The 27,186-nt window shown below is 34.0% G+C and overlaps 1 protein-coding gene across 2 annotated transcripts in view; it reads left to right on the top strand.

Moving 5' to 3' along the window:
• LOC123561380 (fasciclin-2-like) overlaps nucleotides 1–27,186 on the top strand; it is a 121,130-nt gene that overhangs the window by 71,711 nt on the left and 22,233 nt on the right. Inside the window, exons 14-16 of one of the 2 annotated variants that reach the window (XM_045353714.2) lie at nucleotides 1,825–1,952; nucleotides 3,438–3,642; nucleotides 7,567–7,593. In XM_045353714.2, the coding sequence (XP_045209649.1) occupies nucleotides 1,825–1,952; nucleotides 3,438–3,642; nucleotides 7,567–7,593 (360 nt within the window). Of the gene's footprint in view, nucleotides 1–1,824; nucleotides 1,953–3,437; nucleotides 3,643–7,566; nucleotides 7,594–17,340; nucleotides 25,868–27,186 lie in introns of those variants that run through there. The other variant, XM_053553246.1, reaches the window with a different exon arrangement.

The following is a 27,186-nucleotide window of genomic DNA, read 5'->3' as shown; positions in this document are numbered from 1 at the left end:
TTTTTCCAAAATACCATGGATTTGATGCCCACGGAATTAAAAGTTTTTACAGGATGTAATGATAACAGTCTAGTATGCAGATTTTTCATTGTGTTAAAATTTTGGGTATTTCGAAGTGAAAATTGGGAGCTTTAAAATGGAGAGACAGCAAGCAAGCATTTTTATTAGCTCACCTGTCACAAAGTGACAAGGTGAGCTTTTGTGATCACGCAGCGTCCGTCGTCCGTCGTCCGTCCGTGCGTTAGTCCGTCCGTGCGTGCGTAAACTTTTACTTGTGACCACTCTAGAGGTCACATTTTTCATGGGATCTTAGAAAATTGTCAGAATGTTCAGCTTGATGATATCTAGGTCAGTTCGAAACTGGGTCACGTGCAGTCAAAACTAGGTCAGTAGGTCTAAAAATAGAAAAACCTTGTGACCTCTCTAAAGGCCATATATTTCACAAGATCTTCATGAAAATTGATCAGAATGTTCATCTTGATGATATCTAGTCAAGTTCGAAACTGGGTCACGTGCCTTCAAAAACTAGGTCAGTAGGTCAAATAATAGAAAAACCTTGTGACCTCTCTAAAGGCCTATTTTTCATGGGATCTGTATGAAAATTAGTCTGAATGTTCATCTTGATGATATCTAGGTCAAGTTCAAACTGGGTCACGTGGGGTCCAAAAACTAGGTCAGTAGGTCTAAAAATAGAAAAACCTTATGACCTCTGTAGAGGCCATACTTATGAAATAATCTTCATAAAAATTGGTCAGAATGTTCACCTTGATTATATCTAGGTCAAGTTCGAAAGTGGGTCACGTGTTTTCAAAAAGTAGGTCAGTAGGTCAAATAATGAAAAAACCTTGTGACCTCTCTAGAGGCCATATTTTTCATGGGATCTGTATGAAAGTTGGTCTGAGTGTTCATCTTGATGATATCTAGGTCAGGTTTGAAACTGGGTCAACTGCAGTCAAAAACTAGGTCAGTAGGTCTAAAATAGAAAAATCTTGTGACCTCTCTAGAGAGCATACTTTTCAATGGATCTTCATGAAAATTGGTCAGAATGTTCACCTTGATGACATCTAGGTCAAGTTCGAAACTGGGTCACATGCCATCAAAAACTAGGTCAGTAGGTCAAATAATAAAAAAACCTTGTGACCTCTCTAAGGCCATATTTTTCATGGGATCTGTATGGAAGTTGGTCTGAATATTCATCTTGATGATATCTAGGTCAAGTTCGAAACTGGGTCAAAGTGGTCAAAAACTAGGTCAGTAGGTCTAAATATAGAAAAACCTTTTGACCACTCTAGAGGCCATATTTTTCAATGGATCTTCATGAAAATTGTCTGAATGTTCACCTTGATGATATCTAGATAAAATTTGAAACTGGGTCACATGTTGCCAAAATTAGGTCAGTAGGTATAAAAATAGAAAAACCTTGTGACCTCTCTAGAGGCCATACTCTTCATGAGATCTTTATGAAAATTGTGAGAATGTGCACCTTGATAATATCTAGGTCAAGATCAGAACTGGGTCATGTGCCTTCAAAAACTAGGTCATTAGGTCAGATAATAGAAAAACCTTGTGACCTCTCTAGAAGCCATATTTTTCAATGGATCTTCATGAAAATTGGGTCATGTGGAGACAGGTGAGCGATTCAGGACCATCATGGTCCTCTTGTTTAATTTTGAAACTACGAAATTGCTTTCACTTTATTCAGAGAATAATGAAAGTAATGAAGTAAGCTTGCTTTTACTATATCTGAGTAAGATGTTCACTTGATTAAGCATCAGGTAGAACCTAGGAAGTAGTGGTAGATGATTTTTTGTTGCTTTATTACAGGTGTGCCTGATAAACCGGAGATAACAACTCAGTCCAACTCTCCACAGCAGACCAGGATTTTGGTACAATGGACTGTACCAAGCAATGGAGGGGCTGCAATTTTGGAATACAAACTCACTTACCAAAGGGTATGTGTTTAGCAGTATGTTTATAAATTACAGTATATTAAGGTGTTTCGCATTCCAGGGATATCACCCACTTGAGAAAGTCGGGGCAATTTTACAGTTTTTGCAGGGCAGCGAATTGTCATGGAGTTCTGAAAAATAAAATTTAAGAAAAGTCAGGGTAAAGTCAGGGCAAATTAATTTTTCTGAAGCAGATTCAAGCAATATCAATAAAATGTTTTTCTATGTTAATGATTAAATTTGTTCTAGTACATAAAAGTTATTATTGTTGTCTTACACATGCTGAACAGTCTAAAGTGTAATTTTCTGTGCAGCTTTTGATATTAAGCTTTCTTGAATACTCACTGTCATGCGTGTGTGCATCAGTATGTTCTACCTTTACTTAGATTCCTATGTTTGAAAGGTATGGCATGTTCAGTTAACACATGAACATTCATATAAGAGGTTGAAGGTAAAAATCATTTTGAAAGTTGTTTCTTAAACAGAATATTTTCACTGACTAAAGCCATTGATTTTTAATGTGTGTTCATTTTTAGGCCGTCTCTTAAGGTTTGTTTGACATTGAAAAAAAAACAAACAATAAATGCGTGGACTAGAAGGTTGTAGGGGAGGAGGAGCCTAGCAAAATAGTGTATTAGCCAGTGAAAGTCATGATTTTGGTTAAGGAAAAGTGGGGGAATTTTATTTTGAATTACATTTCTGGTGGCAACCCTGCATCTACTTGGCATTCAAACAATATAAATGTTCAGGCTCAAGGATTTTCAGTGGAGTTATGGCCCTCTATTTGTCAAATGATATTTTGGCAACTTCTCTTACACCATTGGACAGGTTTTCTATAAACCTTAAGTTGGTTACTTGCAGAGAACAGGTATGTACTGGTACAGGTCCAAGGTCAAGGTCACATTTGGATATCAATGGTCAAATATCCTTACTTCACATCTGCCCCATGTTTTCGAAATTTCATGGAAGATTTTCATAAAACATATCAATTGTTTACCTCATCAAGACAACATGCAGAGAGCACAACTTGGATCACTAAATCTAAGGTGAAGGTCATTCTGGAAGGTCAAAGTGGAATAGCTAAACATTATGTCTGCTCTGTATCCTGTAAACAGCTTGGAAGATTTTCTTTAAACAAGTGTGAGATATTACTGTCTCAAGACAACAGGCCACTAGGTCTAAAATAAAATTACACTATCAGTTTTTTACCTCATCAAGATGGCATGCAGAGCACACATTCAAGACCTTAAGCTCGTAGTGTGCACAACCCAGGTCTCTAGGTTCAAGGTCAGGGTCACATTTGAAGGTCAGAGATAATGACAACATATGCCTTTCAGTGCATCAAAGCGGTACCTGGGGGAAATAATCACCTTTAGTGATAGCTCTAGTTTTGTGAGTTTTGTTACAGTTCTTTCCTTCTATTAATATTTCTAAACTTGTCACTGATAATTATCATGCATGTTGGAATTGATGTTTTCTCTTACACAGGTGAATGTAAACAAAACTTTTGATAGTACTAAAGGCTACGAAGTATTGAACAAAGTCAGCTCAGAGTCAACTATAACAGGAATTAAAGATCCATCTTATACTATCAGAGATCTTCTTCCTGGAACATACTACCAGATTAAAGTTTCTGCCCGCAATCGGGAGGGCTTTAGTGTTGCAGATAGAAAGGTTATTCGAACCCAAACCGGTAAGTACTCCAGTTATTTATGTGTAGGTTTCTGCAACTCCAAAGTTACTGTTAGTCATGGTGCTGATAACATAGTTCAAGGAACTTTTTCCTGTGATAACTGCAGTAGTTTTGTATAGTAAAGTTATTGAAGGATACAAAGAAGTTTGATTTGAAAGTTCAAGGCTTGTATTCCAATCAGCAGGTATGTCCTTAACTTTGTTTAGGGTGAGCTGTTAGTACAAGTGTTAGAATTACACCAAACTTGATCAGTAGCATCCTAGCATGGACCTTTATTATCTGTAGCATCATTGTAAGGTCTTCTTTTAGATTTGTGCAAGTGGTGACACTTGCCCCTTTTGAGGGATCACTGGAGATGAAAATAGAAAGTTTAACAACTTCTTATGAACGGCTTAAACCTTTCATCCAACTTGGTCTGGAGTATCATTATAGTTTGTTGAAATGATGATGCTTTGCCCCTTCAAGGTGCCAGTAGACCTAAACATAGAAATATCTTTAGACTCTCATGAACTGCTTGATAGATCTTCATCAAGCTTGGTCTGTAGCATCACAGTAAGGTCCCCTTCCAGTTTTGTTCAAATAGGGGCACTTGGCCTTGTTAGGGTTTGTTTAAGTAAAAAATAGAAAAAAACCTTTAAACATCTTCTTCTGAATCGCTTGATGAAACCTTATCAAAGTTGGCCTGTAGCATCATTATCTGGTCCACTCGCAGTTATGTTGAAATGAGTATGCTTGGTCCATTTAAATAGAGGTTATGAGGTTATTCCTAGGTGCTTCAGTACCTCAGTTGTTAAGGTCGCTGATTCCAAACCACTTGCCCTTCACTGATATAGGTTTGAGCCTCACGGAGGGCATTGAATTCTTGATGTGAGGAAGCTATCTAGCTGGCTTATGGAAGGTCGGTTGTCTTATCCAGGTGTCCTCTTGTGATGAAATATTGCAAGGAGCGGCACTTTGTGCCTTCCTACGCCATCAAAAGATGTAATGTCTCCATATGACCTGTAATTGTGTATCTCTTACATTTAACCCAAAATAGCTTGAAGGTGGTATGGCTAAACTTTTAAGTCATTCATCCTTCACCTCTGATTCAATGTGGATAAGTTTTAGTAAAAAAAATTAGTTCTGATATTAAATACAGGAGCACTGGTTAAGTTAAATTACTAATTTTATAAAAGTGAATTTGGAGATAAGTCGCAAAATGCAGCCTTATCATTTTTCGGATTCTAGACATTATAATCTGTCTGGTTCTCTTGTATTTATAACCTTGTACCCTTGTATTTTTAGCCTGTACCCTTGTTATTCAATTCTTTAGGTGGTTATATTAGCCACTGAAATTTTCAGCTGCAGATATATCTCGGTGTTAACATATAACATACTGGTTATGTATGGCAAGTTGTAGAAACCTACACATACTATTTTGTTTTTGTTCTTGGACGTACTTTAATCTCAATATAACACCACAGTGCCTCCAGTGTTTTTTCATCTTCTTTTGTAACCAGTGTCAGTTATGGCTGAAAGAAGTGCCAGTGCCGATTTTTACATCATGGAAACTAACAGAATATCAGTCTGTATTTTCTTTCTGATTTAGTACAAATGGTTTGGAATTTTGTAAACGATTATTATTGTTAAAAGACTGAGAGGAATTTTGGAAATGATAATTTTATTGTTGGCATATTGATTGTAATTTCAGCATTAGAAAATCAGTAATGCAAATGAACTGTAAATGTTTCAAGAGGTGAAAAGTTTGATCCCTGGGCAAAGCGTGGCAGTTTCATAGAAAGTTGTAGATTTCAAGCAATACAGGAACACTGGCTTAGGCTAACATACAGTATTACATAACTGAAATACTGCTGAAAATGGTGTTACACCAAAACCATTCCAATGTTTAGTACTTGTTACAGTGGTGTTATATTGAGAATTAAGTGTTTTATATCTTTCTTTATGTTTGATGATAGACACATTGTGTAAAATGAACAGAAGAATCTAGTCCTTTGACATCTGCTTCCACTATTGTTCTCGAATAAGACTTTTCCTCAGCTCAAATTCCAGACAACAATTTCACAAGAATTTCTTGGAAATGCAAAAGGTTATGAATATCTATTGATCTTGTCAAATTGAACTGCAGCCCATCTTACCAGTGGTGCAGTATGAAATGAAATTAAAAATGAATGTTGAAATACAAGTTGTCAGTTCGAGAACATTCAGTGAAAGGGATGCTCCTCAGATTTCTCTTTATTGATACAGAAAAAAGAAAAACAATTTGGAATGTTCTGTGATCAGTGATTGATCATGTATTTTTATGTGCTGTGATTATTTTGGCAGAAAATCCATGATATTAGATAAGCTCTTCTGCTTTCAATGGTGAACATAAAATTTGGAACTTTTTTTGGTAAATGCTCTATCTGTTGTTCACTTAATGAGATTTTTTTACATCTTATATGCAAATAAACAAATATTGAAACAAACAAAAACTCTAGGATAACTGTTGGAGAGGTTGCAATTTAGTGCTTGTATGTGTATGTGTGGGGCGTTATTCTTATACTTAAATAAACCACAGGTATGAAAAGTCAAAAAATGGCATGTTCTTCTAACAGTTTAACATGACAGACCAAACCATCTAGCAAACAGCTCAATGAAATTTGAATTTTTTTAGCAAATGATTATGTACAGTGGAACCCTTAAAACATTACCTCATATAAAGCTGAAATCATTTTAAACCAGATCCATTATAAAGTGGAAGCCCTTCTAAACCAGACCCACTGTAAAATGGAAGCCCTTCTAAACCAGACCCACTGTAAAATGGAAGCCCTTTGTAACCAGACCCACTGTCAAGTGGATAAGCCCTTCCTTTTACACAAGGCCCACATGTAAAGTGGAAGACATCCTTTCTGTATACCAGATCCTCATCTGTTCAGTGGAAATTGCGTTACTCAGAGAACAGGTTAACTGGACAGAAACCAGGAATATCTTAAGGATTCTAAACGCCCAGTTAATGCTGAAATACTGTTGAAAAACGGCGTTAAACCCAAAACAAACAAACAAACAAAAAGAATTTCTGTAAAAGGAAAACTCTTCTAAACCAGATCCAAGGTAAATTGGAAACCCTTTTAAACCAGACCAACTGTAAAGTGGCAACCCTTTTAAACTGGACCCACTGTAAAATGGAAATCCATCTAAACCAGGCCCTAGGTAATGTGGAAGCCCTTTTATACTTGACCCTCTGTAAAGTGGAAACCCTTCTCAACTGGACCAACTGTAAAGTGGAAACCATTTTCAACTGGACCAACTGTAAAGTGGGAGCCCTTTTGAACAGGACCAACTGTAAAGTGTAAACCTTTTTAAACTAGATTCAATGTAAAGTGGAAACCTTTTTAAACTGGACCCACTGTAAAGTGGAAACCATTTTAAAGCAGACACACTGTAATGTAGAAACCCTTTTCAGCCAATCTCCTGTAAAGTGGAAGTCCTTAAAGTGGAAACCTTTTAAACCAGACAAACTGTAAAGTGGGAATCATTCTAAACCAGACCCATTGTAAAGTGGAAACCATTCTTAAACTAGACCCCATGTAAAAAGAAACACTTATTTAACCAGACCCTTTTGAGACCTTTCTTAACAGTTAAGAAAGACCCTGTAAAGTGATACCTCTTCATAACTAGACTCTTGTTAAAGCAGAAACGATCTAAATTGGATCCACTGTAAAGTGGAAACCCTTTTAAACCAGACTCCCCACGTCCTCCTTCCTGTAAAGTGGAAATATGTCCAAACTAAACAGGTGTCTGATTTTACTACACATACACATACTGTTTGGAAATGCCAACCTCTTTGATATCTCTATCATGACATTTTATGCTAAATAATGTTACTGAATTTTATTTGATATAGTCTTGTTGTTCGAGTATGATGTAAAATGCTGCTGTTTTCAGCTGAATTTGCACCTGGTGCAAGCACTGGTAAGGGTTACATACACATTTCTATTGTATTTTCTGATTGTTGTTCAGAAACTTTTAAACATGTGAATCTGGAGACTTCAGTTGACAAAATGTAAGAAAATATCATGCAACAGGTCTGATGTCACAAATATATATATATATATATATGCCATGAGGTTAGAATGTTACCTGTGAAAGTGGATTTTAGGCATGATAGGTTGGGACAGTGCATGCCATTTCCACCAAAGGTTTTATATGCAAGGACTTGCTACCCTGAACAAGTTTTACAGCAGCTAGAAATCGTTTTTGACACACCCCTTTCTGTACGAAATTGATTACACCTATACCTTCCGTTGTGGTGTGATTATCTGTATAGAATCAATTACACAAAAGCCTTCAGTTGTAGTTAGATTTCCCATATGGAAACAATAACTAAATACGTTTTGTTGCAGCAAGATTTCTATTTCAATAGGAAGATTCAGTTATGTTAGTGTATAGATTGAAAGACATGTTGCTTCTAGCTGAAGAGAAGAACACACACTCATATTAATGGTTTAGTACACAGACAAATAAATATGCAAGTTTTAAGCATATTAATTTTGGAACATACAGTCAGATATGTGTATTTTCTAGTAAACTGCCAAATACATGTATCAAGTTCAGGAAATTTTCCATTAAACTGCCAAATACTGTGAAATAATTGATATTCTTGGGGTTTTAATTTTCGTGGTTGAGTCAACCCATGAAATTTAATCCCAACAAACAAGTAAAATTCTCATTCCTTTTATGTTTATCAGTTGAAATCCATGAATTCATATCCCAACGAAATCACTGTATTGACCAAAACCATGAAATTTCACGCCTATGAAATTAAATGATTTTACAGTACGTATGTTTTCCAGTATAGTGCCAAATATATAAAATATGTGCAGTGGGTGTAATTTCCAGTGAACAGAAGTATTTGTAAAATGGAGCTATTACTGTTAATAGAAAATGAAAGTAGTGAGTGTGTTTTTTCCAGTAAACTGCTAAATAGTTCATTTAGTGGCATTCCAGTTTGCCAAATATATAAGTGAAGTAGGCGTAAATTTCCAGAATACAGAAAAAATGTATCAGTAATAGTTAATACAAAATATTGCATTAAGCAGGGTTGATTTTCCAGTAAACTCTGAATGTGTGTGCATAGTGGGCGTAATTTGTGGCTGAACAGGCAAATATATTGATCAAGTAAGTGTAGTTGTAAATGTGCAAAGTTCAAAATTAATTTTGATACAACTATTTGGGAAGCTGATCTTCCAAAAAAACGAATTTCCATGATAGAGTATAATGAATTCACTTTTTAGATTCGTATACTTTGTCTCACTGATTGTTTCTTAGGTTGTCCCTTGCACTCTGTGTAAAACTGATTTAGGAGGAGTTCATCGTTGAATTTTGAATTCTTGTAAGATGTGTTTTTGACTGAAAACAGTACAGTGAAATATTTATACTGCTTTTGTAGTTCGGACATGAATGTTCACATAAAACTACTTTAGCTCATTTGAACCTGATTCAAGATGAGCTGTAAGTATAATGTCAATGGTCTGGCATCCCTAATCCTGTGTTTATCAATTTGCTTCAACATTTTTACCGAAAGATCTTCTGAAACTGCATGTTAGAATTACTCCAAACATAGTCTGTAGCACCCATTTGGGTCTTTTGAAGTGTGTTTAAATGGTTTTGCTTGATGCAGCGCTTGAGCTAAAATCAGAACAAAAAATCTTCAAAATGTCTTCTCACAGGAACAGCTTGATGGATGTTCACCAAATTTTGTAAAAAGCAGACTTATATCAATTTTTTTTTCAAATATATTTAAATGATTTGTTTTTCTACATGTAGAGGCCACAAAAGCTTATATAGAATAATCTTTAAATGGCTTCAAATGAACTGCTTGATGGACTTGCAGGTTTGTTCTATGGTTTCACTTAAAATCTTGAAAAATATCTGCTCATGAACCACTTGATAGATTTCAACTAAATATAGTTAGAAGCAAGGCCATGGTCAGGTAAGCGACTTAGGGCTTTCTTTCTAGTTATATTACATTTCAGAACTCATAATTATAAAATATGCTATGCAAATACACACACAAAAATCCACATGAACATGGAATTAGAACTAAAAATCTTTAAACTGTGTGTTAAGTTGCTGAACAAAAATTTTATTTGAAAACACTGTAGAAAAGTCAGGTGTAGGTAAGAATGGGAATGAAGTAGTGAAGCTTGAAATTTGATAAAGTGAAAAAACTTAAAATTTGTTTACTGTTTTTTAACATAAACGTGACTGGAATCATGTGGTTAAAGTAAGAAAAAGACAAAGTCAGAAATGCTAGCTGCTTTGATTGGTTTCCCATTGCTCTTAAATGTTGCTGTAGCCTGTTTATTTTTTCTCATTGCATGTACTGTGAAATCATTTGTTTTTGTGGGATACTTATTTTCATACATTTTGTGGATTAAAGTGTGATATTGGTCAAGGTGTGGTGAAATGACCAGCTAATGAAGAAGGAAACTCAAATTGCCCAGATGCCAGTAAAGGAATGGAAAAAAACAGACTCATGGAACATCAAATTGACCTAGTGTCAGTAAAGGAATGGAAAAAACAGACTCATGGAACTTCAGATTGTCCTGGTGTCAGTAAAGGAATAGAAAAAACAGACTCTTGGAACTTCAAATTGTCCTAGTGTCAGTAAAAGAATGGAAAAAACAGACTTATGGAACTCCAAATTGTCCTGGTGTCAGTAAAGGAATGGAAAAAACAGACTCATGGAACTTCAAATTGTTCTGGGGTCATAAAAGAATGGAAAAAAAACAGACTCATGGAACTTCAAATTGACCTTGTGCCAGTAAAGGAGTGGAAAATACAGACTCATGGAAACTCAGATTGACCTGATGATAATAAAGGAGTGGAAAAAACAGACTCATGAAAAACTCAAATTTGAACTGGTGCCAGTAGAAGAGCAGTCAAAGCAAACTTTCAGCCAGTGAAGGAGTAAAAAAAAGCAGATTCATAGAAACTCAAATTGAGCTGATACCAGTAAAAGAGTGAAAAGGTAGACTCATGGTAACAAAAAATTGATCTGATGCTAATGGATGTGTGGAGAAATGAAATTGATAAGATAATGAAAGGGGAAATTCAGACTGATGTTATGTCATTAATGATGCCAATCAGTATATAAGAAAACTCATTAAGACCTGGCTGATAGCAGTGAATAGATGAGAAAACTTTAGAAAACCTGAAAATTGGTGATCTCACAAAGACCATGAATGTGAACCTGATGCTTTATTGACAAAGGACTAATACCATTAAATTAATGGGACCTGATAGCAGTGCATGAACAGGACTTGGTGCCAGTAGATGAGCAGGATTTGATGTGTTACATGAGTTAAAAAACTCACAAAATCCTGATGCCATTGTATGAGTGGGATCTGATGCCAGTATGTGGTGGAAAAACTCACAAAGACCTGATGGCAGTATGTGGGACCTGTGGGGAAAACACGAAGACCAAAAGCCAGTACATGAGCAGGACTTTAGCAGAATGTGAGTGGGAAAACTCAAAAAAGATCTGATTTGAATACACGTGGGATGATTGAATGATATGATGGCAAGATGTTTGGAACGGAGTCTGTTGTTAATACATAAGTGGAAGATATACAGCTGCTATGCATGTTAAACTTGTTGTTGTATATCTCATATATCAGCATTATTCAATATTACCTAATTTAGATTGTTAATTGAAAATAACTCAAAATAGCTGAAGTTATATGGGATCTGATTACTTTCTCTTACAGTTTGCTTATCCAATCAGAAAACCCTTAAGGACTAAAAAAAAATTCTTTGTTTCCAGTAACATGCTCAAACAATTAGGGTAGGTAGGTCAGAAATTTTTTATTTTTTTTTTATTTTTTTTTTATTAAGGGAGACTTTTCGGAAATTATTTTTGTATCAAAAAATGAATACAAATAAGGGGGTTATGCCTTTAGAGCAGCAGTAAGTTGATTTCTAACATCACTGGCCATGTTTAAAGCATAAAAAGTGCAGTTTTGCAATTTTTTGTTAAAAAGTTGAAAAAAATATTCTCCAAGGCCATAAAAACATTTAGGGTTGGGCCAAAAATTTAGGGTAGGTAGGGATACCGGAAACAAACAATTTTTTTTTTTATGCCTAATTGAAAATAATCAAGGAATTTTGAAATCACAAAAACAGAACTTGCCAAAAATTGCATACATAGAATTTTTTATAAGCTGAAAGAAAGAATTTTTGAGACTAAATTACAGTTACTATACCCTTTTTTACTTTGTTTTTTTTTGCATTATTTTGCCTTCCTCAATATTTCATCAATAGAAATCATGACCAGAGAATTATCCAATAAAAAAGAATGTATTTAAGTCTTTGTTGCATATTTTCTGTCAGTATTTAGTCTCTGTCAAAATGTGTTGCTGACAAAATATTTGTATGACAACGTACTCACATTCACAGTAAAAATGTAATCGTTTCTGTAAGTCACTTCTGCACAGTATATATGTATCTTTACAATTCATATAGCTTATTCATGTCTTTCTTGTTTAGTTTCCTTTTACATACATTTAAACTATTTTACCACTTTTACCTTCGAATTCATCAGAATCTTTCTTAGAATTTTTTTTTTTATTTTGTATATGTGGAAGTTGAGTATACTTGTTTGTGGATATTATTAAATTATGTGTAACACTTTAATGTTTTTCTTCTGCTATGTCTTTGAAACTTCATTTTTGAGCTGGTTGATCCCACATAGTAGTCTTCATTGAGCTAAATTTGTATGATTATAAAGTTAGCATTATTGCTTGTGTCGGCAAGATGACTTGTCCTTGTAGCTTATAATGCTCCTAGTGGATTCTTGCAAGATGACTTGTCCTTGTAGTTTATAATGCTCCTAGTGGATTCTTGCAAGATGACTTGTCCTTGTAGTTTATAATGCTCGTAGTGGATTCTGGCAAGACAACTTGCCCTTGTAGTTTATAATACTCCTAGTGGATTCTGACAAGATGACTTGTCCTTGTAGTTTATAATGCTCCTAGTGGATTCTGGCAAGACAGGTTGCCCTTGTAGTTTATAATGCTCCTAGTGGATTCTGGCAAGATGACTTGTCCTTGTAGTTTATAATGGTCCTATTGGATTCTGGCAAGACAGCTTGTCCTTGTAGTTTTTAATAATGCTCCTAGTGGATTCTGGCAAGACAGCTTGTCCTTGTAGTTTTTAATAATGCTCCTAGTGGATTCTGGCAAGACAGCTTGTCCTTGTAGTTTTTAATGCTCCTAGTGGATTCTGGCAAATAGAGATGTCCTTGTAGTTTATAATGCTCCTAGTGGATTCTGGCAAGATGACTTGTCCTTGTAGTTTAGAATGCTCCTAGTTGATTCTGGCAAGACAACTTGTCCATGTAGTTTATAATGCTCCTAGTGGATTCTGGCAAGATGACTTGTCCTTGTAGTTTATAATGATCCTGGTGGATTATGGCAAGATGACTTGTCCTTGTAGTTTATAATGCTCCTAGTGGATTCTGGCAGGACAATTTGCCCTTGTAGTTTATAATGCTCCTAGTGGATTCTGGCAAGATGACTTGTAGTTTATAATGCTCTTAGGGATTCTGGCAAGACAGGTTGCCCTTGTAGGTTATAATGCTCCTAGTGGATTCTGGCAAGACAGCTTGTCCTTGTAGTTTATATTACTTGATGGATTTGATTCAAACTTAGAATAGTTATTCCTCATCATCACTTACATCATCTGACATAAGGGCCATAACTCTTGCACCAATATTTCATGATTTATTCCCCCTTTTCACTTACATTTTCAGGTTAAAGTTTTGATGCACTTTCACTCTATCTCTGTTATTTGTGAATGGATTTGATTCAAACTTAAAATACTTGTTCAACATCATCGCCCTCATCATATGTAGCAAGGTAACTCTGGCACACTTTTTCATGAATTATTCCCCCTTTTTACCTAGAATTTCAGGTTAAAGTTTTGATGCACTTTCACTCTATCTCTGTTATTTGTGAATGGATTTGATTCAAACTTAAAATACTTGTTCAACATCATCACCCTTATCATATGTAGCAAGGTAACTCTGGCACACTTTTTCATGAATTATTCCCCCTTTTTACCTAGAATTTCAGGTTAAAGTTTTGATGCACTTTCACTCTATCTCTGTTATTTGTGAATGGATTTGATTCAAACTTAAAATACTTGTTCAACATCATCACCCTCATCATATGTAGCAAGGTAACTCTGGCACACTTTTTCATGAATTATTCCCCCTTTTTACCTAGAATTTCAGGTTAAAGTGTTGATGCACTTTCACTCTATCTCTGTTATTACTGAATGGATTTGATTCAAACTTAAAATGATTGTAATATCATTACCCACATCATATGACACAAAGTGCATAACTCTGGCACAAATTTTTAATGAATTATTCCCCCTTTTTACTTAGAATTTCAGGTTAAAGTTTTGATGTACTTTCACTCTATCTCTGTTATTACTGAATTGATTTGATTCATACTTGAAGTAGTTGTTCAACATCATCACCCACATCATATGACACAAGGTGCATAACTCTGGCACCAATGTTTCATGAATTATGCCCCCTTTTACTTAGAATTTAAGGGTAATTTTGATGCATTTTCACTATATCTCAGTTAATATGAAATGCATTTGATTCAAACTTGAAGTAGTTGTTCCACATCATCACCCTCATCATATGACACAAGGTGCATAACTCCTGCACCAATATTTTATAAATTATGCCCCCTTTTTGCTTAGAATTATGGTTATGTAGTGTTTTGATACACTTTATATTTACCTCTCTTATTACTTGATATTTTTGGCACTGTAAATGTTGATGCTATCTTGAAACTCCAATGCTGTATATGTTGATCCAATTTTGACATTCCAGTGCTGTATATGTAGATTAAACATCAATTCTCCATTGCTGTAATTGAAGATTTAAGTTTGACTACCAAACTCAGTGTTTGATTCTCCAATGCTGTATATTATGTAGATTCAATTTTGATGCTCCAGAGCTGAAGTATATATAGGTTCAGTCTTGACTAATCAACTGAAATGTATCAGATTAAACCTTGATTCTTCAATGTTGTATATGTTAATTCAGTCTTGACTCTCCAGTGTTGTATATCCTTTCCATACCTGTAACACAATAAAACATATTAGTGTCTGATGGCCCTTTCATGCTTCCGCAGAATCAACATATATTACATGAAATTCATTTTGAAACTATTTCTAAAATGTTTAGGTCTGTAGCTTTCAAATGCGAAAATATCTAATATCGGAGGCGTATACTGACACTTAGAATACATCAAAAAGGATCATTTGAACGATTTGACAAAGTTCCGAAAATTCTACATATACCAGTGCTCCGTTACAGAACCCTGTGGGATTTGTGTTTAATACAGGTTCAAATAATTTTTCATAGATGAAAAGCTGATATACCATGCTGAAGCCCAGGTATTTTCATATCCTTACAAATTGCTGAAAAATGAGTCCCCATTAGCAAAAAAAAATGTCCATGGGCATACATTTAGACTGGGTGACTCTGCGCGTGACCCCTGACTATAGACTAATGCAAATGCGACTTTCGTTTTCAAATTCAGCCTGTTTACTTTCATTTTCTTTACTTCCGGAAAAAGCTTAAGGTCATCTGATATCATTTTCTGTGTTGTCAAAAACATATGTATGCCTGGCAAGACTGAATAAAAATGTGCCAGTCATCCTAAGGTTATGTAGATTCAGCCTTAACTCTCTAAGGCTGTATTTGTAGATTCAACATTGATTCTCCAGTGCTGTATATATAGTTTCAGTCTTGACTGTCAACCTTCATTCTCTACATTATGTTTTTCATGTAGATTTAATCTTTACTCTCCAATGCTCTGTATAATGATTCAATTTTGACTATCCAATGCTGTATATGTAGATTCAACCTTGACACTCCAGTGCTGTTATGTAGATTCAACCTTGACATTCCAATGCTGTTTTGTAGATTCAGTTTTGACATTCCATTAATCTTGACACTCCAGTGCTGATATGTAGATCCAGTCTTGACACTCCAGTGCAGTTATGTAGATTCAACCTTGACATTCAAATGCTGTTTTGTAGATTCATCCTTGACACTTCAGTGCTGTTATGTAGATTCAGTCATGACATTGCAATGCTGTTTTGTAGATTTAATCTTGATTCTCCAATGATGTAAATGTAAATTCAATCTTTACTCTCCGATTCTGTGCATAATGATTCAGTTTTGACTGTCCAAAATGCTGTATATGTAGATTCAGTCTTGATTCTCCATTGCTGTATATATAGATTTAATCTCCAGTCTCCAGTGCTGTATATGGTGGCTGCTGTGTACATGGATCCATCACTATAGATTCAGTTTTGACTCTCCATTGCTGTATATATTTTACTTTCCAGTGCTGTATAATTATATTGATTCAGTTGTTGAGATTCAGTCTCTTTTGTGTTTATCGGTCAACATTTTTCTAGACTTTCTAATTGTGTATACAGATTCAGTTTCTATATGACTATTTTCTAAACTGTAGGTAGAGTATCAGATGCTGTCAGAATGTCCTTGAAGAAAAAGAAAGCAAGTTAACTTTATTAACAGGTGTCACATTTTAGGCTGTATGTATGTTCCAGTTCAAACACAGCAATCACCGTTACATTGCTGATGTAGAAGTTACAACAAACTTAGGCAGTAAGATAAAATGGGTAACTAAGGTTTTCAAAGTAAGGCAAATGATAAAAAAAAAGGTTGTATAGTAAACAGTGGGTAATAAAGCATGCTAATAATGATTAAGGTGGTTTACTTGGCTTGTTGTGTACCCTTTTGCATTTTGATTTGTATAGATATAGGAAAACCAGGTTTAATTAAAAGTAAAAAAATGCTGTTAACACATTTGATATTGATAGAGCTAGGGGGAAATGATGAACAGACTTACATGTACAACAATGCTTTTGCAAGATTTTTTCCCACCTACCCTGGTTTTCTTAATGATTTATTTTATTTGTTTTGTCTATATTCTTGTTAGCTTCAGGTAGACTAGTTTGTGCATCTTTCAATATAATTTGCTTGTCAATCTTCTATGAACTCTATGATGATGTTTAACAATGAATGTGTAACCCTTACCAGTGCAGCACACTGCCGGCAATGTTCAGTATCTATATTTTATCATCATGGGTATGTAGGTTTGTAACTTTGTATCAACAACAACAGATTGTCTGTAACACTGCCTAAATTAGCTCCACGATCACTGGCTGTATATCTAGGAAGATTTCCATTGGGAATTTTCTATAGATATATAATGCAGTTTACGTAGACTGATGCTATACATCTTGTAAGAAAATAATGGTATAATAATATTGGGATGCTCATTATTTTCACGATAGGATAGATACTTGGAAATTCAAGTTGTCAGGATTTAGTCATGCTTATAATTTGCAAGGAAGACATGGAAATTGAAGTATGAATACAATATGCAAGATGGACAGTTTTGAAAATTTGCAGCCAATAACTTCCGCCATGCTTATGAGCTAAACGACAGACATTTTAGAAAATATATCCAGTGCAGTCAGCTTTTCAAGATAGACAGTTATAGACTTAAGATGTTGTTGATGCAGAGCGAATCTATATATACTCTGTTCTAAATATATCTCCTGCACTGAATCCCCTTTATTCCCTTTTTTCAGGTCCGAGATATGATCAAGACACTAGTGGTGGGGTATCGAGATGGGAACCAGTGAAAGTTTCTATGACAATGTTTGGTTGCCTCGTAGCCATCTGCGCATGCTTGAAACGCTTAATGTGATGTGTGTAGTCTCAATATTGTAATAATCTCTTCATTCCTTCATTCAGCAACTAGTCATTTCTGCATTGTTCTATAAATGTTCTATAAATAGAAAAATCTTGTGACCTTCAGGCGAATGTCGTATTTTTACAGTGTAAGCCCCACATGTTATTACTGACATTTTTTATGGGGAAAAAAGGTGTTTTTTTACATATTAAATACATATTGGTTGTTTTCTGTGTTTAATGTATGGCCTAATTTTTCCAGTAAGTAGGCCTTTTGTGCTTAAAAAACCATATAATTATTGGTTTCAGCATACATGCTTTGTAATATTTTGACCAAATGTTTTAGTTTAATTTAGAACTTATTATTATGCAATATTGTTGTATATTGTAACTGCATAAAAATTCTTCACCATTTCATGTTGAAATATTTTTTACTTATTATCTCACTTTACAACAGTGAGGTTGTATTTAGTGTTGGTTTTGTTTTCTCCTGACAAATACTGCGAAGCCTGCGACTTTGATTTTCTGTCCAGTAACAGTGAAATCGCAATATATCTTGACTTCTATTGGATTTCCGCAGTGATGTTTCTCCTTATTTTAATGTATATTGTTCTGTTAAATCAATAGTCTTCTTATTTTTTCCTGAACTTTGCTTTCTTACTTTTTTTTCCCATATTTCAAGTGCCACAGAGCACAGTATCAGTGCATACTTGTATTTTTTTAAGTTTTTGGGAATTGAAGTAATGTTTTAAACAGGTTGATTATGTAAGAGATAGGTTGTTACCTGCATATATATATATATATATATACATGTATGAAAGATCTGAAAAAGATGAGCATGGAGACTGTAATGAGTGACTGAATTCATATGTTTTGGACACCTTTGTCATACCTGAGTTTCTAACATTTTAATAAAAGCAGTCACCTTTGCTCCTTGCCGAGAAGTATTATTGCTTAGAAATACAGTCTTTGTATCTGTGTTGCAAAACTGGCAGCAATCCAAAAAAAAAAAAATAACACCAACAAACAAATTAACTCTAGTGTTTGGGGATCACCTATAAACATCTTGTGGCCTGGTGTTTTACTGATAGAACTTGTTTTATTTGTGAAAGTATAGTGTTTTGTAAGAAATTCTAATCTTGTAAATGTAATATCTTTGTGAAGGTGGACCAGGAGCTAAATGTATTGATCTCTGAATGTCTGATGTGAACATCATGCAAGATAGAACATTGCAGTATAAGTGAACATTTTTTGCATCGCAAAGTTATCTTGAAACACCAAAGATTGGCGTTTTGAATGCAGAGGTGTTTGCCTGTGATAAAATGGTGGCAGTCAAGGATATTTGAATAATTATTAGTAAACAATCAGCTGAGTTTGCCCTTTTACAGCAGTGAAAGTAGCTGAAGTTTTACATCTGTTTTGTTATAACTGTGCTAAAGGTTCTATTTTGTGGTAGATTTGGGCTGAAACATACTTAGGTGCGACAGTTTTTCTAGAAATCACAAGATTCATCACTTATACAGTACATTAAATATGGTTCTATTAATGGAATATCTTTGTTTGTGTAGCATCATACAAATCTCCAGGACAACTGGTGTTTTTGGCATTATCATTGACATTAAGAACATTGAGATAACTAAATAACTGCAAATTTTTATGCTGACTGACCAAGTGTAAAATTGTGATTAATTCCAAACATCTACAAGTGTGGCATCAATACTTAAAACTTTTCCATGTCTGTCAAGTTCTTCACTATAAATATGCAGAATGATACTGTCTAGATTTGTATCCCTAGAGGATAGTTTACTTACTTTATTTACATTTGATAAATGTGTCTCATTCTGTCAGCTGTGACAAATTCTTTGATTGGTGAATCATGCTGTTAGCTTCAACTTTTGCTTCTCTCTTGCATCTATAGGTATAATGAGGGTTCGACGCAATAATGGCGTATCTACATATAATAACTATATGCAGATGCGCCCTTATTGCGTTGAACCCTATATGTAAATTGAGGGTTGAATGCTGAACTGTTGTTACTCTTTATTTATTTAATAAAAGTTATGACAGTTTTGCACTTTACCCTTGATCAGTAAAGCTGTCATTTCTACAAAGTGTTGTTATTTTTTAGTGATACATATTTTATGAAGTGTATAGTCATACTGGAAATACGATATTCAAGACATACTGAATCATTGTAATTCATTGTGGTTTAAATGACATGGATGACTGTAAAACTGGAATAATATTTAACATCATAGGGTTTACTGTATTGTAGATTTTTTCCATGAGAATATTGAGTAATGTCTGTTTGTTTCTTGTCCTATCTGTATTGATATATTGATTTGCTTATTGTATTCATAACACACAAAGCCTCAGAAATCCGTATGATTCATTATCAGGTATTTATTATGAATGATTGCTAAGGTACGATGTCATATTTTAAACCATGTTCAAGCAGGAACTTGTTTTATCGCAGCTAAATCTTTCCTTTTTCCTTGAAAAAATAAAATCACCCTGAAAAACACTCATACAGTCGAATCTGTATGTAAAAACAAGCTTAGGAAAATGAAAAAAATTAATTGTTATGTACCTTTGGTTAAAATTAACAGAAAAGCCTTAATTAGAAATTGAATAAAATGTCTTTATGGTGAAGTTGACAATGTTGCTTTTCTTAGGTTCTGCTAGCACATAATTTCACTGTATTATCAGGCATGTGTATATGAAAGATTCACTTAAAAATTGACCAACCTTAATAAGAAGATCTGTTTAAAAAAACAACAGCAAAAACAGGAAGATTCTGCGGAGTTCAGACCATTCTCGGTAAAAAGTGCTCTCAATAAGACATTATGACCAAATTGATTCCACTCCCACAATCATTTCTTAGAAATATTGAAGCACTGACTGACCACAGATAAGTATTAAATTATGTAAAGAAAGAAGGTTTTTCACACCCGATACCAACAATTGTACACCTGGGAAAAAGAAAGTTGTTTCATTCGTCCATGTCATGGACATTTTTGACACTGACCATTTTGTGTTGTTGATTTCCATAGAGATTTGGCTGCAAATTGTTCTTGTGAATTGACAGAGGTCATGTCTTCAAGACAGAGAATTACCAGCAGAAGTGTTCACAGCTCTGCAGTTGCAATTTAGAAAAGCCTAATACTTTTCAGTCTGTCCTATAACTGAACAAAGTCTTACACAAAAACCTATCTTTTGTAGTTTATTGTCAGTTTATAGGTTTTATTGTAGATTTTTGTACATAGTTCTGCATAGCCAGAGTTGATATAAATTTTGTAATTACAGATGTTGCGTATGGTATTGTAAATATGTAAAATGTGTACTTAAAATATTGCTTGTGTACATTTGAGTATTGATCTGGTTCTTGCTATATTATTATACATATGTGTATACACATGCGTTTGTATGAAGCGATGTTGTTTTTACTCCTGTCAGCCATAGAAGGGAGCTTTCTGTATACTGTTTTATGTGTTCAACTAAAATGTCAAGGTCAGTCTGTCTCAGACAAATTAATGGAGTGAAATAGAACAGAACAATAGGATGTGTTTTATCATGCAAAAAGTTATACATATATATCAGGGATGAAACAGTAGGCTAATTGCAACAAACACTTACGGCTTAAAACAATAGCTTTTCAATAGAAAAAAATTCTTCTGTTCAGATATAAAACTCTTCAAGTGAAGGTGGAAAAGTGAACATTGAAGAGTTTTTAATTCTTCAAAGGGGTTGATAGAAGAGTAATGTAAGTTCCAGAACTCTGTTCTGTACCATTTCATTACCTTAGACTTTTGATTGGAACGTGCGTTATTTAACAGATTAGTGAACATTCCATGCTCACTTCAAAACCATCTTATGCTTTAATAAACAAAATACTCAATTGCTTTGCTGTATATTTTGTTGATACTATTAAGTGAGGTTTTGTAATGCCAGTCCATGATAAAAACAGGTAATGTCAAAGACTATAAGGTGCATATGTATTGAACCCTTACTGCAGTATGTATTCCATGCTCAATATTTTTACCCATTTTTAGATGCAAAAGTCTTGAACATTCTTCATGATGAAGACTTACAAATTAGGTTTAATTCTACTGACTTGAATTGGGTTTTCATTATGACTTAAATTAATGTATCCTTAATGGGCAGGACAGAGTACATTATAAATTGAACAGTGATTTAAGTAGTCAATGGATACAGCTTAATTGCATATGATATTTGATCAATTGAGTTTATGGAGCAGAGATTAATGTTTACCCAACGTGGCCTCTTTAATTTTGTACTATGCAGTGTTATATAAACATTTTCTCTGCCAACCCAGTTTGCATTCCATGTTTTTTGTCTTTTATTGTTTTGTTTTTGTTTTTTTTATGTAATTTTTTGCATAAGTTTGCCTATCCCTGTTGTGAACCTATGTTGTCTGATTATTCCACTAATATGTAAACAAGCCAGTACAGACCCTTTTACCTCCCAAATAGTTTTGGTGACTACTATCATAAGCAGTAGTTGAGAGTTCCATCAAATAATTTTTTAAATTGTGCTCTATCTCCAAAAGAGGAAATACGTTCAGTGACAAAATGAATGAAAATACTCCTAAAGTGTTTTTTTCCTCCTACAAGAAGCATCGACGATGGACTGGTAATGTGAAAAATATATTTGTGTTTATACCAGTTTGTACATTCTGTTTTTTTTTGTACATGTTCTGAGGTTCCCTTCATTGCTTGTGTTTGATATTACATCTATTATCTGTGCTTGATATACTAATAAGAAAATGCTTGTTTTCAAGTGCTAGATATTTATGTTATAGCATATGACCATATTCCATCTATTATCTGTGCTTGATATACCAGTTTCTAACAACAAGGGCTGTCTCCTCTGCTATGAGTGGGGGAGTTGTCTTTGTAAAGGTATTGCCTGAGAAAACAGGTTGGGAAATCAACTGGAATCTGTTTAGTTCATTGTTCAATGAAACAAAGTGTTAAGTAAGATGTGTTACAGAAATCGTTGCACAATATTCATTAATATGTTTTTCTGTGTAAAAGAAGTCTCAGAAATATTTGATAGACTAATGTTGTTTGTATACATGTGACAGAGAGTGGCAGTTAGTGAATCTACATCAGTAATATGATGGAATATGGTACGATGTTGATACAGTTTTATTGGATATTGACTTAGTTCTGTCTTTATTACAGATTGTTTTTGTGCATTAACTATAAGCATTATATGTTGTTATTTTTATATTTAGTTCATTATAAAGTGTGTATTTTTGCTCTACCAGATATTGGTGCATAATATGCTTCCAGATTTACCATAATAAATCTACAATTCCATATGTTTAGAATTACTGTTTGTTTGATATGTATTGCGGCAATATTTCTCACTTTTGTAAGAACTAGTTAAAAAACCTGAAATATTTACATTTTTATATTGGCAAAGATTTGAGGCTTTAATAAAGTTAAAGGAACAACCAGTTGATGTCACGCACAAGAAATTGTTCTCAAACTTTTGTCATACAGTAAATGTGGGAAAATTTCATCTCCTGGGAGTTAGTTCCTGCATGGAGATATAAATCATCTTGACTTGTTTATATTCACCAAGATTCGAGTTTTAAATGGAGTTAAATGGGTGCCATTCTCAAAACTGATTGGTTGATTTAGAACACACAGTAGAAACCAACCAATGACAAAGCTGCATTTCTTATACTTTTCTCGAGACTCAATTTTGTAACCTTGAAACCAGTAGTATTTCAAATAAAGAACAATTCCATTAGACTAATTTTATTTTTGGAAAGCTCTTTGGTAATGTAAAGGAAAAACAATTGGTGTGTTTTTTTTTGTGCATTATGCTTTAACTTTAGACAGGGAGAAAAAGAGAATTTCCCCACCTTCAGGCTCGAGACTATAAGTAATTGAATTTTATGCTAGGAAAGCCTTCAAAACCTCTTTAAAGCTTTAGCTTGTAGAAGGTAGAACAATTTTCTCTTGTTGTAAGTGGTCTTGGTTGTTATTTTTTAGCTCATCTGATTTTTTGAAAAAAAAATGATGAGTTATTGTCATCACTTGAGCGGTGTGTCGGCGTCTGCGTCGGCGTTGCCTGGTTAAGTTTTATGTTTAGGTCAGCTTTTCTCCTAAACTATCAAAGCTATTGCTTTGAAACTTGGAATACTTGTTCACCATCATAAGCTGACCCTGTACATCAAGAAACATAACTCCATCTTGCTTTTTGCAAGATTTATGGCCCCTTTTGTACTTAGAAAATATCAGATTTCTTGGTTAAGTTTTATGTTTAGGTCAACTTTTCTCCTAAACTATCAAAGCTATTGCTTTGAAACTTGGAATACTTGTTCACCATCATAAGCAGACCCTGTACATCAAGAAACGTAACTCCATCTTGCTTTTTGCAAGAATTATTGCCCCTTTTGGACTTAGAAAATCAGTTTTCTTGGTTAAGTTTTATGTTTAGGTCAGCTTTTATCCTAAACTATCAAAGCTATTCCTTTAAAACTTGCAACACTTGTTCACCATCATAAGCTGACCCTGTACAGCAAGAAACATAACTCCATCCTGCTTTTTGCAAGATTTATGGCCCCTTTTGGACTTAGAAAATATCAGATTTATTGGTTAAGTTTTATGTTTAGGTCAACTTTTTCTCTTAAACTATCAAAGCTATTGCTTTAAAACTTGCAGCTCTTGTTCACCATCATAAGCTGACCCTGTACAGCAAGCAACATAACTCCATCCATGATCCTGCTTTTTGCAATAATTATTGCCCCTTTTGGACTTAGAAAAATCATTTTCTTGGTTGAATATTATGTTTAAGTCAATTTTTCTCATAAACTATCAAAGCTATTGCTTTAAAACTTGCAACAGTTTTTCACCATCATAAGTGGACACTGTACATCAAGAAACATAACTCTATCCTGCTTTTTGCAAGAGTGATGGCCCTTTTTAGACTTAAAAAATCATGGGTAGGACAATATTTCTATTATACAAAAAAAATCAGATGAGCGTCAGCACCCGCAAGGCGGTGCTCTTGTTAAAAAGATAATACTGCAATTCCACAGAATGTAAAAGTGCAATATGGTAAGCCATGTATAGTATGTTTATAAGTTTGTACATGTATATGCTTTCATTTAGGCTAGGATGTAATGGTTGTTTTAAGTAAGGCTTTTCCCATCCCTTCCCATTTTGTAATAGTTCTAATGACTAATTTTAAGTGCAAATTTATTGTTTCAAAGTCCCATTTCTCTCGGATGGTAATTGTGAAACTTCAGTCACATTTCATCATTATTGCCACAAAATCTTACTGTTCTGCTTTGAATTTTATTTAGAAAAAGGTTATTGTTTACAAAGAAATTGTTTAATGCAAATGGCCTATGTATTGCAGTAACCTTCCTCTTTCATTTGTATATAAATCATTTTTGTACATTTTTCATCATTAAAAATGATAGTTTCGTTTCTCTTTAGAAAACAGATGGTAAAAATCTGGTTAAAGAATCATTGTCATTTAGAATTGCACAAAGTGAATATGAGAAAGCCAGTTGTGTAAAGAGGTTTATATTTCAATGGTCAAATGACATTGTTCCAAAATCAATCAGGACATACCTGTTATTGTTCTCCTTTAATATTATGTTTGATGTTTGGCTAAAGCTTGGTTTAAGTTACAGTTTGTTCTGAACTTCAAGACACAAAGTAAAATTTAAGTTTTTTGCTCAATCTGAATGTTTCACTGTTACTTCAGTTTTGACAGACTGTTTTTACGTCATATAGAACAGTACAATATGTCTGTAACAGATGCAGATTTAGAAAATGCTTTGACCACCTTTTTTTAGATAATACCCACCTACTTGTTTATATTGTCTTTTTTCCCTAGATACAGGTCCTCAAACACCTTACGTCCTAATTGTTTAGTATAACTAAATCTTTAAACAAACAGAAAACAATATGGTACACATATAGTATTATATAGATATTTTTTTTGTATGAAAAAGAAAACCCAGTACAAATTGCTTTTTCATAACATGAGATAACTCTTATTATGAGTACATTATATAAACAAGTATAAATTATTCTAAAAACTATCATTTTTATCTGGAAATCTTGTGGTGTTCCTATGAGCCGTATATAACCATTTAATTGCTAAGATACCTGTAAGTAATTAGTAATCAGTTACTTTTACTGGAATAAACGCTTCATTTTTCTTATTTATACATGTTTTGTACATCTGAAAGAGATTTCATTTGGCATATATTGTTCTATTGTAACATTATACTACATATTTTTCACAGGAATTTTTGTTCTTTAACTTTAGTTTTGGTGTAAATGTGTAATGAAGGATGTAAACATGCACATAATTTTGTTGTACAATGATCAGTGTTTTGGTAAATACTAATTTCTTGTAAAATCTGTACTTGCTATTTCTTTTTCTTGCATCCCTGTCAACAATCAGGCTTAAAGTACTTTGGTAGTTTGGATGCTGTAGTTTTGTCTCACGGGAATGCACAATACAAAATGTACCCGCAGAAAGTAAAGTGTATGACTCATACATGATGAAATATTCATGTTTGCTGAGTAATTGGTGTACATTTGATATGGTTATAGTTTAAAATGGGAGATTCAAGATTACTGAAAACCTTTATTTCCAGTATACATGATAAAATTACCCTGTAAGAACAGGAAACACAATGGATTCTGAAGAGGAATTTCCTGTGTTCAATAATGAATAATCTCAAGGTAGCACAGGAAGTGAACAGAGCAATAGTTACATGCATGATGCATTGAAATATGCACAACTACAGCACAAACTAATTTTAAAGTGAAATAAATATTGAGTCATGCCTGTGTATTGCTGTTTAAATTCTGTCTGTACACAGCAAATGTCCCCTTTGGATTGTGTGTTTTGGATGATGATGAATTCAATTTTATTTGGAATATGGCCTGTCTCTAGAGGAAAGTGTCTATTATTTGTTTCATTCAGCCACACAAATGTCCCGGGGACTTTCATCCATTCCATTTGACAAAAAATGTCTTGTTTGTATGGTGACATTTAAACAAATATCAGTAACTGTTGTCAATCAGCCAAAGTCCTTGGCTCAGAGATAGACTATTAGAATTGAGGAAACTTTATTGTAACTCCAGATACTAAGTATATGGGGCTATATTGGAATCATTTGTGTCTGTACTTTGTTCCTTTCTTGAGATATATCTCTGAAACCTTTGAATAGATTTTCAAATAACTACACATTAACTCCCTGGGGCCGAAATGCGACTATAGGCGTTATATTTTCTACCCCTGTAGCGTGGATATGCGACTATACGCACGTTATCAGGACTCCCCAGGACAGCAATTGACGAGTATAGTCGCGGCACCGAGATCATGATGATTGCGATAAGTACTTGTTGATTTTTGATAATCTTGACAAAAGCAAAATTTCTTTGCATACTGGCTATTATTTCTTTGATGTAAAAAAAAGAGTAAAATAATGTCGTCGGCCAGAGATCTTTCTTAAAATGATGAAAATATTTATTTATTATCATGCTGATTCTGAAATATCAGTTCCGTCGGATGATGATTCCGACGACGCGATTCCATTATCAGATAAATGAATGGTCGGAAAATGTTAAGTTTTAGAAGGCTGAAATATTGGTACACTTACATTACATACGATACAAATGAATAAAAAATAACACAACAAAGCATGTTTCATAAAATACAAAAAAGTATATGTA

Source organism: Mercenaria mercenaria, chromosome 10, assembly GCF_021730395.1.
Source record: "Mercenaria mercenaria strain notata chromosome 10, MADL_Memer_1, whole genome shotgun sequence".
Classification (NCBI taxonomy): domain Eukaryota; kingdom Metazoa; phylum Mollusca; class Bivalvia; order Venerida; family Veneridae; genus Mercenaria; species Mercenaria mercenaria.
Note: the sequence above shows the minus strand (reverse complement) of the source record. Positions and strands in the feature narration are given on the sequence as shown.